The 15,617-nt window shown below is 48.7% G+C and overlaps 5 protein-coding genes across 5 annotated transcripts; 3 read left to right on the forward strand and 2 right to left on the reverse strand.

Annotated features, from left to right (window-relative positions):
- The first annotated feature begins 100 nt into the window (after window positions 1-100).
- Window positions 101-4,016, forward strand: SPPG_06850 (aconitate hydratase, mitochondrial). The gene is made up of 13 exons (XM_016755045.1): window positions 101-264; window positions 327-558; window positions 625-642; window positions 710-769; window positions 831-983; window positions 1,044-1,306; window positions 1,375-1,467; window positions 1,521-1,725; window positions 1,784-3,436; window positions 3,505-3,595; window positions 3,662-3,757; window positions 3,831-3,923; window positions 3,998-4,016. Exons 1-9 carry the CDS (start codon window positions 220-222, stop codon window positions 3,094-3,096), a joined length of 2,382 nt encoding a protein of 793 aa, XP_016605894.1. The 5' UTR covers window positions 101-219; the 3' UTR covers window positions 3,097-3,436; window positions 3,505-3,595; window positions 3,662-3,757; window positions 3,831-3,923; window positions 3,998-4,016.
- Window positions 4,017-4,522: 506 nt separating this feature from the next.
- Window positions 4,523-7,904, forward strand: SPPG_06851 (uncharacterized protein). The gene is made up of 5 exons (XM_016755046.1): window positions 4,523-5,467; window positions 5,552-6,441; window positions 6,508-6,615; window positions 6,678-7,105; window positions 7,173-7,904. Exons 1-5 carry the CDS (start codon window positions 5,142-5,144, stop codon window positions 7,689-7,691), a joined length of 2,271 nt encoding a protein of 756 aa, XP_016605895.1. The 5' UTR covers window positions 4,523-5,141; the 3' UTR covers window positions 7,692-7,904.
- Window positions 7,871-9,760, reverse strand: SPPG_06852 (uncharacterized protein). The gene is made up of 3 exons (XM_016755047.1): window positions 9,407-9,760; window positions 9,172-9,347; window positions 7,871-9,098 (listed from the first exon to the last, which is right to left on the reverse strand). Exons 1-3 carry the CDS (start codon window positions 9,638-9,640, stop codon window positions 7,985-7,987), a joined length of 1,524 nt encoding a protein of 507 aa, XP_016605896.1. The 5' UTR covers window positions 9,641-9,760; the 3' UTR covers window positions 7,871-7,984.
- Window positions 9,761-9,796: 36 nt separating this feature from the next.
- On the forward strand, window positions 9,797-13,415 carry SPPG_06853 (uncharacterized protein). Its single transcript, XM_016755048.1, has 15 exons — window positions 9,797-9,967; window positions 10,039-10,140; window positions 10,202-10,360; window positions 10,427-10,591; window positions 10,651-10,779; window positions 10,852-11,001; window positions 11,066-11,236; window positions 11,299-11,466; window positions 11,530-11,679; window positions 11,736-11,900; window positions 11,962-12,093; window positions 12,152-12,361; window positions 12,418-12,639; window positions 12,702-12,884; window positions 12,952-13,415. The coding sequence occupies exons 1-15, from the start codon at window positions 9,958-9,960 to the stop codon at window positions 13,245-13,247; spliced, it is 2,412 nt and encodes an 803-aa protein (XP_016605897.1). The 5' UTR covers window positions 9,797-9,957; the 3' UTR covers window positions 13,248-13,415.
- A 380-nt stretch (window positions 13,416-13,795) lies between these two features.
- SPPG_06854 (uncharacterized protein) lies at window positions 13,796-15,582 on the reverse strand. Its single transcript, XM_016755049.1, has 5 exons — window positions 15,153-15,582; window positions 14,798-15,057; window positions 14,642-14,732; window positions 14,423-14,577; window positions 13,796-14,361 (listed from the first exon to the last, which is right to left on the reverse strand). Exons 2-5 carry the CDS (start codon window positions 15,032-15,034, stop codon window positions 13,969-13,971), a joined length of 876 nt encoding a protein of 291 aa, XP_016605898.1. The 5' UTR covers window positions 15,035-15,057; window positions 15,153-15,582; the 3' UTR covers window positions 13,796-13,968.
- Between the last annotated feature and the right edge of the window lie 35 nt (window positions 15,583-15,617).

Below are 15,617 nucleotides of genomic sequence, written 5' to 3' on the forward strand. Positions count from 1 at the left end.
GAGGCACAGTCATAACATTGCATGGCTGTGCACAGAGATGAGATATGGCACAGTCATGGTTAGATAATCAGACACAAGTGTTCGTCTGGCCTTTGATCTTCCTTGCCCAAAATCGTTGACGATTTATTCAACACTGCGACATTGGGTGAAAGGCTTGCGACATCTTGTCAGAAATTTGATTTTGTAGTTTTTGGCTACTCTTTTTGTTCGTTGGTTGCCATGCCGGTAGCATCTTGCACCCTCTCTAGAGGGTCCTTGCAGCGGGTATGTATACCTTGACAATGATCTGCACTCTGGGAAACAGTTGACTTATATTTTTACCTTAGATCCTCCGCCGCAGTGCTCTTTCCCAATGCCGTCGTCGTTTGGCCACAACCGCTCCCGGTCTCGACCCTGTTACCCCACCCTACGAAAAGTTGCTCAAGAATTTGGAAATTGTGAAGCGCAACCTGGGTAACCGACCTTTGACTCTGGCTGAAAAGATTTTGTATTCGCATTTGTCGGAACCCGCTGGACCTGTTCCTGTGAAAGGGGAAAGTTACTTGAAGCTGTCACCTGGTGAGCAAATATGATGGTTGGGCTCGGGATGCAATATCCTCATGATTGGTTGTTGCTTTGTTCTAGATCGAGTGGCTATGCAAGGTTTGTTTGTCGAAAATATGTTGCATTCATGAACGTAGATACGGGAATGAACATGATATATATGTAGATGCCAGCGCTCAGATGGCCCTTCTTCAGTTTATGCTTGCGGGACGAAAAACGACTGCTGGTACGTACACGCTAGATCCTGTTATGCGATGCAGGCTAATTTTGTCTTTGTGTTTGGTTAGTGCCGACGAGTATTCACTGCGATCATCTTATTGAGGCCTTCCAAGGTGGAGACAAGGATGTGGATCGGTCATTAGTCACCAATAAAGAAATTTTTGATTTCCTTGATGCGGCTGCTGAAAAGTACGGCATCAACTTTTGGAAGCCCGGAAGTGGTAAGATTAAGCCGCGAATCAAAGAGTGTAAAAAGGGGAGAAACTGACTTGTCACGATAGGTATCATCCACCAGATCGTGCTGGAAAACTATGCCGCTCCCGGATCACTCATGTTGGGCACGGATTCGCACACTCCCAATGCTGGAGGTTTGGGGATGTTGGCCATTGGTGTGGGAGGAGCTGACGCTGTTGATGCTATGGCTGGGATTCCATGGGAGTTGAAAGCACCAAAAGTACTCGGTGTACGATTGACTGGCAAGCTGGATGGATGGGCGTCCCCGAAAGACGTGATACTGAAATTGGCCGGCTTGTTGACGGTTCAGGTGAGAATTCATAGCTTTGGGAGTGAAGCAAAGTGCGTTGGCTGATCTGGTTGTTCGGGCACCTTTAGGGAGGAACAAATCACATCATTGAATATTTCGGGCCCGGTACCGAGACTTTGAGTTGTACCGGTATGGCGACAATGTGTAATATGGGTGCCGAGGTATGCAGTGTCATATGCGCAGACGGTGAGATGATACTGATAGCGCACGACAGGTTGGCGCTACAACCTCCACGTTCCCCTACTCGGCGAGTATGGCCCGGTACCTTCGAGCAACTCAACGTTCACATGTTGCAGATGCGGCAGATCGAGCAGCCGCAACCGGGTTCTTAAAGGCTGACAAGGGTGCCGAGTATGACAATGTGATTGAGATTGATCTTTCAACCCTCGAACCGCATATTAATGGGCCCTTTACACCTGGTATGATTCAAAGTGTTGCCATAGATGATGATTTTCACGTGTACTGATCATATAATAGATGCTGCAACGCCCTTGTCGAAATTTAAGGACTTGGTGCAGAAGAATGGCTGGAAGGACGAGGTGAAGGTTGGGCTCATCGGATCATGCACGAACAGTTCCTACGAAGATATGTCACGTGCAGCATCTCTTGCGAAACAAGCGCTGGAGCACGGATTGAAGGCGAAATCTGGCTTCTTCATCACACCTGGTTCAGAGCAGATTCGTGCCACTGTGGAACGTGATGGTCAGACTGATGTGCTGTCGTCAGTTGGTGGGCAGGTCCTGGCCAATGCGTGTGGACCTTGTATTGGGCAGTGGAAGCGCACAGACCTGGAAAAGAACGAGGAAAATGCCATTCTTACGTCCTTTAACCGAAACTTTCGATCCCGTAACGATGGATTTTCCAAAACCATGAACTTTCTTGCGTCACCTGAGATTGTCACTGCAATGGCCTTTGCTGGCCGGTTGAGCTTCAATCCGACCACAGATACCCTTCCCGGCAAGGACGGCAAACCATTCAAGTTTGAACCGCCACGAGGGGAGGATCTTCCTGAAACTGGATTCATTGCGGGACGCGAAAACTTTAAGCCACCAGCAAACCCAACTCCAAACCCTAATGTCGCAATTGAAGTTGACCCCAAATCCAGTCGGTTGCAGCTCTTGGACCCGTTCTCACCATGGGATGGACGCGAATTCAAAGACATGAAGGTGCTTGTCAAGGTGCAGGGCAAATGCACAACTGATCACATTAGCGCTGCTGGGCCATGGCTAAAGTACAAGGGACATCTTGAGAACATTGCCAACAACACTCTGATTGGTGCAACGAACGCGTTCAACGGCAAAGTGAACACGGTCTTGAATGAGCTAACAGGAGAGGAAGGAACTATCCCGGATGTTGCCCGCCATTACAAGGCAAATAATGTTCCATGGATTGTTATAGCTGATTCCAACTACGGCGAAGGATCCGCTCGGGAGCACGCCGCGCTCCAACCACGATACCTCGGCTGCCGCGCCATCGTCTCCCGTTCCTTTGCACGTATTCACGAAACTAACCTGAAAAAACAAGGTGTACTTCCCTTGACTTTTGCCGATCCCGCCGACTGGGAGCGCATTCCGCAAGGTGCGACAATCTCAACAGAGGGCTTGGAGAATATTGCACCTGGGTCTCACGTCTCCCTAGTGGTGAGACCGCCTTCTGGAGAAGCCTTCCGGGTTCAGGTTAAGCACACGCTCAGTGACGATCAGGTGGAATGGTTCAAGGCTGGATCTGCTTTGAATAAGATTGCGGCGAGTCAGGGTGGTGATGCTGTTGAATCTAGAGCTTTCGCGTAGGGAGAAGTATGGTGTTGATTTTCTGGCGGTTTTGTTGATATTTTTCTTTTAGAACGAGTATGTAGTTTGGAGAAAGTCATGTTTTTTCTTTCACTGGTTGAAGGGCTGTCACTTGTCAATAGATTGCGCAAATGTGGGAGCAATTGGACAACCTATCACGTGAGAAGCTTATTTCCCTTTGGATTTCCACCCTTTGAGTTTGTCTTCTTTCTGCGTTCGGCCTCAGCTCTGTATTTTCGTTGAGAGCGCAACCTCTTTTGTTCTTGTATTGCACCAAGAAACGCACAATCCCCAGCAACATTTTTGGAATTTTGCCATTTGTTCATTTGTCAAGAAATGGGTAGGTAACCGACAACTGTCAAACTCAACGCCAAAACCAAAACGAACTCTAAAAGCTGGCACGAAAAGCTCCTAAACCCGTAACAGATCGTATTTACGCACCTCCCCACTGGTCTACCACTGACTTTGATCCCGGGAAGGAATCGTATCGCAAGCTATTGTACGTAAACTTTTAATTTGCATTATTCATGCCAAAGTGGGTTTATAACTAGATCTGCAAAAACAGCCAAATAGCAGAAAAGACCCGTACATCTCTAGCATACCATAAAGCAACCCATGCGATCGAGATTGTTGGAATGAATGCTGATACTGTCCTTAATGCGTTGGTATCACTTGTCATTTAAACAAACATTAAAGAATTCTTTTCATGATTTGTCGAATCTCTTTTTCCAAAGGCGACAGCACCTTGAAAACATGTTGTCCCAAACCACTGTGAAGAATCCCCGGCAGTGGGCTCGACCTGAGAGGCCTGGCATATGGGGACAAAGGTATAGTAGCATTTCATCTTTTGTTGACGCTTTACGAGATGTTGATTGGTGTTTGGGTGCGCATTTATATATAGGCGAGACAAACTGTCTACGAAAACTCCTTGTGAGAGCGAATTAAGGAGGGAGCTGAAACTGAATTCTGATAAACAGAACGTTGCGCTTTGATGGCGAGTTTTTTTGCTGAATGCACATGAATTGTCCGGTATAACTTGAAGCAGTAGTGGAGAAGTAAAGAGAATTGTAATGGCATTATTCTTTTTTTTGTGCATTAACCTTAATGGAATGAGGTTGCCGAATATTCCAAATGGGTTTGGGTTCTTTGGGTTTTATTATGAACCCTACTAGTTGGCATTCTTTGCGAGATCCAAGACCAAATGTCGCCAACGGAGGCAAACACATTAAAGGGTGGTAATTCCATCTGGAAGAACACACAAAACTCTATACGAATTCTTGTGTGCGGGAAGGGGGACGACGACGACGCAAGTGCGGAGAGTTGCCCTTTTTTCCATTGTCATCAGAGGAAAAACATGATCGGTACAAAATCCTTCCCCCCCCCCCCCCCCCCAACCTGCCCTCCTCCCTTTTGATCCTTTTGATGATGCCCTTTCATCATCCCTCCCATTTGCCAAACATCATCCACCTAGTTTGCTCAAACCCAAACCGCAAAGCATTGAGGGATGAAAGAGAGTGTTGCTGTGTTAAATTAAACTCCAAAAAGCTCCTTTGGACAAAAGGGATAACAACTCACTGATGAGGGCGGCTGTGTAGAGAAAGCCAAAAGGACACGCGTGTGTTCGCAACCGGGTTTCATCGCATTTTTCAGACCCACTGCAAAAGGTGTGAAATGGGGATGCATTGAACTAATGACATTTTCACCCCTTTCGACACTTTTATTTTGAACGTTGAACTGCTTAAGCGAAAAGGAAAACTGTCGCCCAGTTTTCTGTTTCCGGTCAGGTTGACTGTTGCCGCGTCCGAATCGCTAGGCGGTTTTTGTTTCGTCTTTCGAGTTTTGTGGGGGGGAACTCTGTCAACAAAACCTGCATTGGCATTTTCGTGCAGGATAGGACCGGGATCCGATACGAAGGGTGCCTCTCCCGATCGTCCTTTTCCCTCTTTCGCTCTCTTCCCAGTGTGTGTGCGTTGGTTTGCCCATTCCTTTGTGTCATTTGACATTCCCCACAACGCCACTTGTTTTACGTCCTCAAGATTTTCCTCATGACGGAAGCAAGTCCGACGCAAGCTGATCCACCTTCAGCGGCAGATATAGACTCCTCCTTTGCCTCTCTTTCGATTACGAACGGTGAGAGAGACCCAAGTTTGGCACCTCCCGCGAATGGATCTCTGCGTCGCAAAAGTGCGGAAGAACGGTCGAGTCTGAATGGAATTGCAAATGGCGATGGCCAGGGGAGAAGGGCGAGTGCACCGACTGCAGAAGGAAGACGGTCTTCGAATGGATCGGTCCAAGGCGCATATGCTACGTTGCATTCTCAAGAGCAGATGAATGGGTATGCTGTTCACGGTCATGACACAGTGGATGCAAGGTAGTGTCTTTTTCGTTTTGAAGGTCTTGAAAACACAAGACAGAGATTTTGGTTCCTTACTTTGAACTACTTTGGCTGTTCTAGATATATACACCCTCCTCCACCTAGCCCTTACCCACGACCCATGGCATTCGACTACCGCGGATATCCGCCACCGGGACCGTATGGCCATGGGCACCCTCCCGCTCCAACGATGGGACATTACGGTCCACCAATGTATCCCACCTTTAGCCGTCCATACCCTCTACCCCAGCGCTACGGGCCTGGCGGACCTCCTCCCCCCCACCATCAATATTACCCGCGACCAATACGTGCGCCGTTGAATCCATATGGCCGGCCTCCACTCATACCTCCAGCGAATGGGTTCGTAGTCAATGGGTATCATCCTATGCCAAATGGATATGCACCGTTCCCACCTCCTCCTCCAGAAGAGGATAATGGGAGCAGTCGAGGGAGTGTTCAAGAAGGGAGTGAAGGAAGTGGTGAACCGCGTTGGGAGGGGGAGAGGAGAGCGAGTGAAACGGAATCTGTCGGGGGAGCGAGTCGAAAATCCAGTGAAACCGGCTCAGGCATAGAAGACCCATCCGTAAACGATGCTCCTAGAAATTCCATCAATGGAATGGCTACCCCTGGTCCCGACACATCTACTCAAAGTATCCCGCCTCCTCCACCGGGTGCTATGCCCATGATGGTAGCACCGGGAATGGGACATGGTGGAGTCATTCCCATGTTTGCTCCTGGGCCATATCCTGTCCACCAGTCATTTACACCCCCAATGCGTCCACGGTCGGACCCAGATAATATGTCCTTCCGATCTATGACGAGTGTCAATACAACACAAACGACTCCGTCAGTGCGAAGTGCGATTTTGTCGCAAGGCGAGTCGTTGGAAGTGTACAGGCAGACTGCTAAACGAAGCAATGATCCACAAGTGCAGCTGGACTTTGCAAAACATTTGATCGCCACCGGAGAAGGTGAGTAGGGAAGCAATGACTTGAAAGACTGGCCATCTTAACGAATCCTTCGTGTTATTTGTTCAGGTATAGACTTGGATCAGGGGGATCCAAAAAAACAAAAGAAAACCCAAGAAGCTCTGTTTCAGGAAGCATTAAAGTGGATTAAAAAGTTGGCAACCAACGGTGGGATAGGTATGTTCCCATTCTTGATTGTTGAATGGCATTTCTCTTATTCATCAAAAATATATCATCAGGGAAATCTGCTTTTCCGGACGCACAATTCTTCCTCGCGGAATGTTATGGAAATGGGTCTCTCCATCTCCCAGTTGACCACGATCGCGCGTTCAGTCTCTACGTCCAAGCCTCGAAACAAGCACACCCAGCCGCCACATACCGCACCGCCGTCTGCTACGAAGTTGGAGCCGGTACGAAACGCGATTCCGGCCGTGCCATGCAATTCTATCGGAAAGCGGCTGCACTGGGGGATACTGCTGCCATGTACAAGCTGGGTATGATTTTAATGAACGGGCTTTTGGGACAGGGCCGAAATCCGCGGGAAGGTGTGACTTGGTTGAAAAGGGCTGCTGCCCAGGCTGATGAGTCGACGCCGCATGCGCTGCATGAGCTGGCGCTATTGTACGAAGGGAGTGGAACGGAGAGTGCAGGGAGTGTTGTTATTCCTGTAAGTTTATAATCCTTAAGAGCATACCTCAAGGTCTGATAACTCACTCATTTATATTAACCGACAGGACCCAGCTCACGCCCACGAACTCTACCTCCGCGCTGCCCAACTTGGCTATGCCCCCTCCCAGCACAAACTCGGTTACTGTTACGAATACGGCCTTCTTAACCTTCCCGTCGACCCTCGCCGTAGTATTGCCTGGTACACCCGCGCCGCCGAACAGCAGGAACCTGAAGCAGAACTTTCCCTCTCGGGATGGTATCTTACAGGAGCAGAAGGTGTTCTTCGACAATCTGACACTGAAGCGTACCTCTGGGCACGTAAAGCCGCCGACAAGGGCCTGGCAAAAGCGGAATATGCTGTAGGTTATTATTCAGAACATGGTGTGGGTGTTCGACCGGATTTGGAAGAAGCGAGACGGTGGTACCTCCGTGCGGCTGCCCAAGGACATAAACGATCGATACAAAAAGTCAAAGAGTTGAAGGGTGTTCTGTATGGGGGTGCGGGAACTAGGGCTGGTAGTGAACGGGCGGGTGAGTGGAGAAAGAAGGGTGAGGCAAAGGATGGGGACTGTGTGGTCATGTAGTCTGTGTGTGTGTGTGTGTGGATGGAGCATGGTAACTTTATGTGTATAGTCTCATAGGAAGGAAATGATGTGCAATGATAGGTCATCTCATCATTTTTTCGTTCCTGCTCTCCCCCAGTACTTTACAATCTGTGGAAGCAGGAACGTTTGACGTTTGATCTTTATGTGAATACAATCAACTGCAATACTTCATTATTATCTGTTATTGATGGCCTGGTAGAGTATTGGCGTCGCCTCATCTTACCGGCACGAAATTAAAAAAATATCCATTCAAAATACACTATATGTCATCATCATCTTAACCACCAAATCCACTTCATTGCCAAACTAACGCATCCCCCAACAAGTCCGGCTACACCGACAATGGCAAAAACTCCCCAGGAAATCCCTCTCTCAACACCGGCTTCCCACGCCCAACCCGCAAACGCCGGTCCAATCGTCTTCATTGCACTTCCCAAGCATCCTGCAACACCATGGACAAGTCCAAAATACTCTCTCCCCACCGAATTTGTCAGCAACATGATAGAAGACAAGTAACACAATCCCTCCCCAATGCCAACCAAAATCGTCGCAACGTATATGCTCGGCCACATGTAAGTGTGTCCAAAGACTGGTGCTACAAACGCCGCGGGAACAATCAAGGTTGCTCCGAGAGCATATGAAGTCGTCGTTCCGAGTCGTTGATGAATCGGGTAATACGATGCCTTTGTAATTAGTTTCGCGATACTTAAAAGCGTAAGGGCCAAGGAAGTGGATTTGGGTGGAAGACCAAACCCATTCCGGGATACGGGAGCCGAGGCGAGTAGGGGCAGGGCGGTATGAAAGAGAGTGTGGGTGAGCTTATAGAGTGCAAATAGGAGAATAGGTGCAAGTGTGCGTGGGGTCAGGAGGGTTTTGTATGGACCAAGAAAGCGTAGAAGACGATTAGGACGTGTTTTAATGGGTGATTCTAGTTCCTCTAATAGTTCTTCATCTGTATTCTGTCGCCGCACAGGAGCTCTCTGAGAAATTTCCATTTCCACATCCTCGGTGGATGTGTGGACGGCCTTGTACGGCCTTGGTGACTTTATGAGCCATTTGAGGGTAACAAACACGCCCAAACAAGCCAATAGGGTCCCAAACGAGCATGCGACAAAGTATGGACGCTTCTTCAAGAATTGTACGCCATCAAAGAGGGCGGGATCAGCTAGGAACCCTCCGACGAGAGTCCCACTTATCCCCGCCGCACTGAAAACGACGCCGTATGCGCTGTACGCCCAGGCTCTGGATGAATCGTCATGGGTAATCTCTCCAATCATGCCTTTGGCAACGACAGAATTGGAGGAGAAGAACCCTGTTAGGCACAACGAAACAACCGCAAGCCAGTAGTCGGTACTGAGGCCCAGGAATAATGTTCCTATACCGTACCTGGAAGAATACACCAATGTAATAAGCATGCCTTTCCCGAATCACCTTACAACGGGTATAACTCGCCACGCACCCAATAAGACCACCCAGGAGGACTGGTGGGCGGCCGACAGCATCTGACAAATGTCCCCAAACAGCGTCCATGAAAGTTGTCGGAAATGCGTAGGCGGATTGCAGCAGCCCGGCATAGTAACCCGTCCTATTACTCTGTTCTGGAGGAAGGAGGGATCTGGTCATGTAGGGATATAGCTACATAGGCAAAGTTAAGCGAAATATTGTAGATCTACATATAACACACAGTACTTTACCGGAGTCAACATGTGGTGTATGAGAATCTCGGGAAGGACTGTAACAAGGAGGAGAAGAGTTTGACGGACGGGAAGGGAGGACGGTGGACGGAGGATAGAGACTCCCGGCGACTGTTTGGCCTGCGGGTACATATCGCCGACCAGCGAGGACGACGAGTTCTCAGGATCGAACATTGCCATTTCGTCCTCCAGGTCAGAGTCCACAGACGAACGGGAGGGACGCGGAGGTGTCATCACTATGGTTGCTGTCGCTGTGGGGCTGGTGGTGGTGGTGGGGATGCGGGGGATCGAGCCATTGAGTTTCTGCCCAATGGGCGCTAAAAGGGAAAACAAACCAAAACTCGAGCGGCGAAATCGTCGCGCGAAACGCGTGATTCAGCAACCGGGCAAAGTCCGTCGAAGAGTTTCTTCCAAAGCTGTTTTTATTTGATCTACATTTAGTTTGCTGCTTCGTATTTGGGAACTTGCCTCAAGCTGCAGCGAACAAAAAGGACTTTTGGCAAAAAAGTGGTTGAGGGTTTTTGGGGCAAAAAGGAGATCCACTACGAAAAATGACCTCAGGTCTGCTGTCGCGTTTGTGGATTTGAACCATTGTCGCTCTAGTTTTTCATACTGACAATGCCTGTTGACAGTCGACGCTCTAGCAAGCACGTTCCAAAAAGTGCTGCAGATATCTGAAAGCGGACATGTAGAACAGCTCATGCAAGCCCTTCCAGACCTCATCCCACACGATGGTAAATCTTGACATTGTATAAACTTGTTTGAACCCATCTTGTTGACATGAGAAACATACAGACGATACACGCGCATTCCTCGCAGAACGAGAGGACATTATCTCATTCCTCCAACGCTTGTTGGATACAGCCGCAACAAACTCCAACACAGCTGACGTGCCAAAGTACAAAAAGCTCGGTGCGGTGGTGGCGCAATTGATTGCCGAAGCGGCCAAAGTAGGTAAGAAAATAAGAATTCGATACTGAGGTACATCACTCTAGTAGTATGCTCAATGCCATGTCTTAGAGGACACGCGCGACCCAATTGCCGACGCTGGGACCATCCCCACACTCATACAGTTGTTAAAGATTGGCAACGCGCCCATGGGAAAGGGCGTGCAAGGGGATACCCTGGACGATGACCTTGTTGTACAGTCTTTGAGAGCCTTGGCGAATCTATGCTACGACCATGGTATGTTACCGCGCGAACCGTAGCAGTGGATCAGCACGGAGTTGACAGGCGTGTGGAAGATGGAAATAGAGAACGGGTCCTGGAAGTCCAAGATGGCATTCCTGAAATTGTAGCTTGTCTCAATTCACCGAGCAAACGTGTGATGATTACAACCTGTGGAGCTTTGACAAATATCACTATGGACAATGGTACGATAGCTGCTCTCGACGTATTTGATCGAATATTGATAACCTCCCTCACATTATTTTCGTTTCAATCAGAACCTGTTCAGATTGAAGCACTGAATGCCCATGTCCTTTCACCGCTGCTCAAAGCACTTCAAGGGAACATAGATGAGCCGTTTGAGCAAGGTGTCAAAGGCGCGGTGAGCACCGCGGTTATTCGCGTTATGAGTAATTTGTTGGAGACAGGCGAGTTTTTCTACTGCGAGTGATCAAGTTTGATTCGGACAGAATCCCTAACTCTTCTACATAGAAACGGGTATTCAAGAACTACTGGCAGCGGACGGACTGTCCCTTCTCCTCCGATTGTTGAAGTACAAACACGACAAGGTTTTGCATCACACCAGCGCAGGGACACGATACGAGAGCGCTGTGGAGGTCTTGGACGCTTTGACGACAGTTTTGGAATCCATCGGCGAGAATGGTGCGATTCTCACAAGTTCGCATTGTGATTGTTTGTCTAATCGCCCATTGCTCGACATTTAGACACCATTCAACGTGCGATTGTTTCTCAGGACTTGCTTGACATCCTTTTGGACTTTGTTGATCGACGTCCGGAAGGCGTTGCAGTAGCCAAGACTGGGGAGGATCTTGCCACCTATACCGAGATACGGAAGACTGTTTCTCGAATTGTAACATTGGTTACAATGAATGGTTGTTGAGCACTTTAGCGATGCTGACGACCAGATTGCTGATGATTCAAAACATTAATTATAGATGCAAACATGGTGGATCTACCCAAAAAGCGTGAAATTATCGACCGATTCAAACAGTGGATGACGAACGGGTTTGCACCGTTGGATACGGCAGAAGAAGACGAAATTAGAATGTCCGGAGCGCTTTGTATTGGGAATTTGGCACGAAGCGGTATGGACGTGCTCGTGAGGTGCTGGGATTATCAGTTCATAAACTCTTTTGTCTAGATGAGACATGTGTGTCCTTGGTCCAAGAACATGATGTGGCACGGGCTCTTTTGAACCTACTTGCTTTGGAAGTGTCGAGGGTGAAGCAGTCGGGAACTGAGCTGAAAAGCACTGTCAAGGTCCTGCATGCGGTGATGGGATCTTTGAAAAACCTCTCCTTGGCTGGTAAGATGCCTATCCGCGGTCTCCGTAAGCATGCCATTGAATTGACGGTTTGGAAATTCAGCCGCCAATCGACCAATCATGGGAGCTATGGGTGTCATTCCTAAAGTCGCGGATCTATTGGAGATACCGAATATCAAACCTGTTCAATATGGCGCTACTGGGGTACTGAAGAATCTGTGTTCCGGAGATAACGGTACGTTATAACACGCGTGTGCCGGAGTTTCACTCCATTATTAACTGCTTGGAGGCAGAGGCCAATGTATACCGTATCATTTCTGGTCAGGAACCACCAGGAGGAATCAATCTTTCGCAATGCAGCGTGCCATCAGCAGGACCGAAAACTCCGCTGGGAAAGGTAATCACCCTGGTTTGGACGGCGACGGGGGACAATGATACCGGAATCAGGAACGAGGGGGGACGACTTTTGGTCAATCTCATTCGAGCTTGTCATCGGGGCCGCGGTGGGTACTGGATCCTTGTCGGCCCTTGGGTCAGTACTTACAACAATTTCTCATAGCACCCCACCTTCTCAAGACAATTGTGGACGCCAACGCAATCCCACCCTTGATCCAAATCATTACTGGAGCACTCTTGACCAGATCGCGTACGTCATCCGACGAAGGCACCGACGTCCCTGAAGATGAACACCATGTGCATTTTGATGCTATGCCTTTGGAGGGTCAAGTATTTCCCATGGTGCAGAATGAGGGCATTGTGGCGCTGATCCTTGTTGCGGATGGTGAGAGAAAGACGCTTACATTAATTCTATCTGACGGTTATTGATATTCGACTTGGCTGTAGCGTACCCGGAAGCAATACCGCGCATCACACGGTACTCTGCATCCCTAATACCAACATTGATCGACATCCTCAGGAGTGGAATCCAAGGAATTGAGACAGCAAAGGATGCACAGGAATATGAGTACGCGGATGAAGCGAAAGCCAACGTTTGCGTATTGCTGCAATCGCTCATCAGTCGTGATGGTATGTTCATTTCGTGCATTCTCATAGACCATGCATCGTACTCAAACTTGTAAACTCTCATGCACAGATGACTTTGCGAAACGCCTTCAACAAACCGCACTTAAAGAAATTCTTACAAGCCTTCACAAATCGAGTAAAGCCCATCCTTCCGTCCCCCACCCCGCACCTCCCACCCTCCCAGCCCACCCGCGCTCCCCACCTATGGACATTGGGCGAACAGGAACAAAATCTGCCAGAAATCTGGCAAGCCAAGGCCCTACGCGCAGTGAATTGCTTGCGAGCTTTGGGAGTGGACGACAGGTTGCTGTTGACGAGGGATTAGGGTTGCGGGAGGCAGTAGGGAACTTGCTGTTGGGTCTTTGAGGATTTTTGAATGGGCGGTTTTTTCTTTTGTTTTGCTTATTTTGTTTGTTGTGCTGCTGATTTATTTCAATGGAATTTGAATAGGATGATGATGCTGATAGCACTTTTTGTAAAGGGAGAATGATGAAGACAAGCAAATATCTGTCGCAAAGGATGCTTGTAATCACGTGATATTACAGTTTCCCAAAAATCTGCTAGGTGGTCGTTTTCCATTTCTGCCATCGCTGTACCATCTCCATCCTTTCCTTTGAGCAAATCGGCCCATAGGCGACCCATCGTACGTTCTTTCTCAAAGGAACATGGTGGGGTGCGGTGCATCGTACCGGCGCATGTTACGCGGACTGAATTATATACCAGTGATTTATGAACAACGTAACCTCCGTTCTAATAGCCAGCCCGACCGATTCCGTGTCAGACTGGTTACAACACGGAGAATATAGAGTGTCCTTGTAGAATTGTGATTTATTCCAGGATGACTTGCTTTGGTAGTTGCCTTGGTGGTTTCTTATAAGGTCACATCTAACATGGTGGATAAAATACCCAATGGGGTTGAGGTATCTGATAATGTAAATAGGAAAAAAAAACCCGGTAAAGACAGTCTTCTATGCCACTTCGCCACTAAATAATCATTTACAAATGATGGTCCAAGACACAATGGCCAATCTGACAAACACCAAGCCAGCAAAAAAAAGACAAATGACCAGTAAAAACGAACATTTGTTCACTTCCATCCCACAATCCCTAGCTCTCGTAGCTGACTTTTCCTGGTTGGTCCAATCTGCTCCTCAATGGTCCCTTCAAACACATCCAAACGGGTTGTCGCCTCTTCGACAAGGGATAATCCGCCACGAGTACGTGTAATTGTATGTGGAGCCAAATCTGTCGTAAAACATATATCAGAGAGGGATACAAAGCTTTTGGTGTCTTGGGGCTTAGGTGGTGTGGTTGTTGTTGATGACGGTAGGGGTTGTTTGGTGGGGGAGTTGGAGGTGGACGATGGTCGGGGTTTTGGCGGGGTTGGTGGGGGAGCGGATGGGGTTTCGGTTTCGGTGGGTGGTTTTGTTATGGGGCGGGTCATGCGGAGGACGGTGGTGAGGTGGTTCATCATAAAGTTCTATAGTCAAACGATGCGTAAGCGAATGGCGCTGGGATTAGAAAAAGTGGGGTGCTCTTACCTTCAAAGCCAGGGCTACCAATTTTACGCAGTCTTCAGACTCTAATCCTTCCGGTAATCCTTCGATTTGCGCTTCCAGAGCCATCGCATCACGCAAGGTATCCAGAGTTGGTAATGCGCGGTCTTCATGGCACATGGGTGGTATACTAGTGATCTCTGTTGAAAGATGCGTCGGTATGCAAAACTGGCACGAGAAAACCAAACCTTCAGTATCACGCACCTGGCGCCTGCTTTGACAAGACGCTGTATGTCGGTGGTGGTAATCGATGATGCTGAGGGGCTCGTGCCATTGCAAGGGCCACAGATCGGTTCTTTGAATACAACTAATCAACAGTGCTCGCGGCGCAGCGTATTAACACGTCCCCCAATCACTTACTGGCAGCAAATTCACAATCCTCTGTCGATTACTGGCCGCAAACGACATGACCTCTCTCCGTCGCAACTTTACCCTCCATTCAGGCAATAATTCTGTCGCTTTACGTTTCGTCCCTGCCAATGTTGACGGAGCCGAACTCTGCGTCGTCGTGGAAGATGGTTTACAAGGGAACTGTGCGTGAGGGACTGTCGTAGTTGGTGGTGGAGCGTTTTTGTAAACGTTGTGGAGGATGGCCATGATGAGCTTGTTGTGAAGAGTGACTAAACATTTGAAATGATCCGAGCGCAATTAGCTACAATTGCCAAAGTCTGAAGCCCATAAGCCACATCACGTCCTAAAAGTTGGAAATACGCACCCTTTCTCTTTTGCAAGATAGCTCCCGCAACCGCATCAAACTCTTTCCTCGAACATTTCCCATTAATAAACTCTTTAAATTTTGACCAATACTCGGCTCCCCTTTCTCCAAGCGCGGCCGCCAGCTCCAGCTTTAGTGCCACCGTATCCTTTCGCACAGTGCGTGGCGGTGAATCGGAGGAGGAGCCCCCGTTGGAGGGCGGGGGTGTTTGGTGGGGCGCCAGAATGGAAGCGTTTGAAAGGTCAATGCAAATCCCAGTGCCAATCGAATCACAAAGCACGAGTCAAGGTATAAGTGGGCAAAAGTTGCCCAATATGGTCAAGTGTCCAGAGGTTCGTGAAAATGCAATTCCTGAGCGGTGCGTGTTTTCGGTTTGTCAAGTTGCTAGTCAAAGCGCTGATCTTGGGATCCTGGATGGTCAAACGAGCGCAAAGCTCGGGAATTCGCCGATGTCGGGCGTTCAGA

The sequence above is a fragment of the Spizellomyces punctatus genome, assembly GCF_000182565.1.
Source record: "Spizellomyces punctatus DAOM BR117 chromosome Unknown supercont1.13, whole genome shotgun sequence".
Taxonomy (NCBI): Eukaryota; Fungi; Chytridiomycota; class Chytridiomycetes; order Spizellomycetales; family Spizellomycetaceae; genus Spizellomyces; species Spizellomyces punctatus.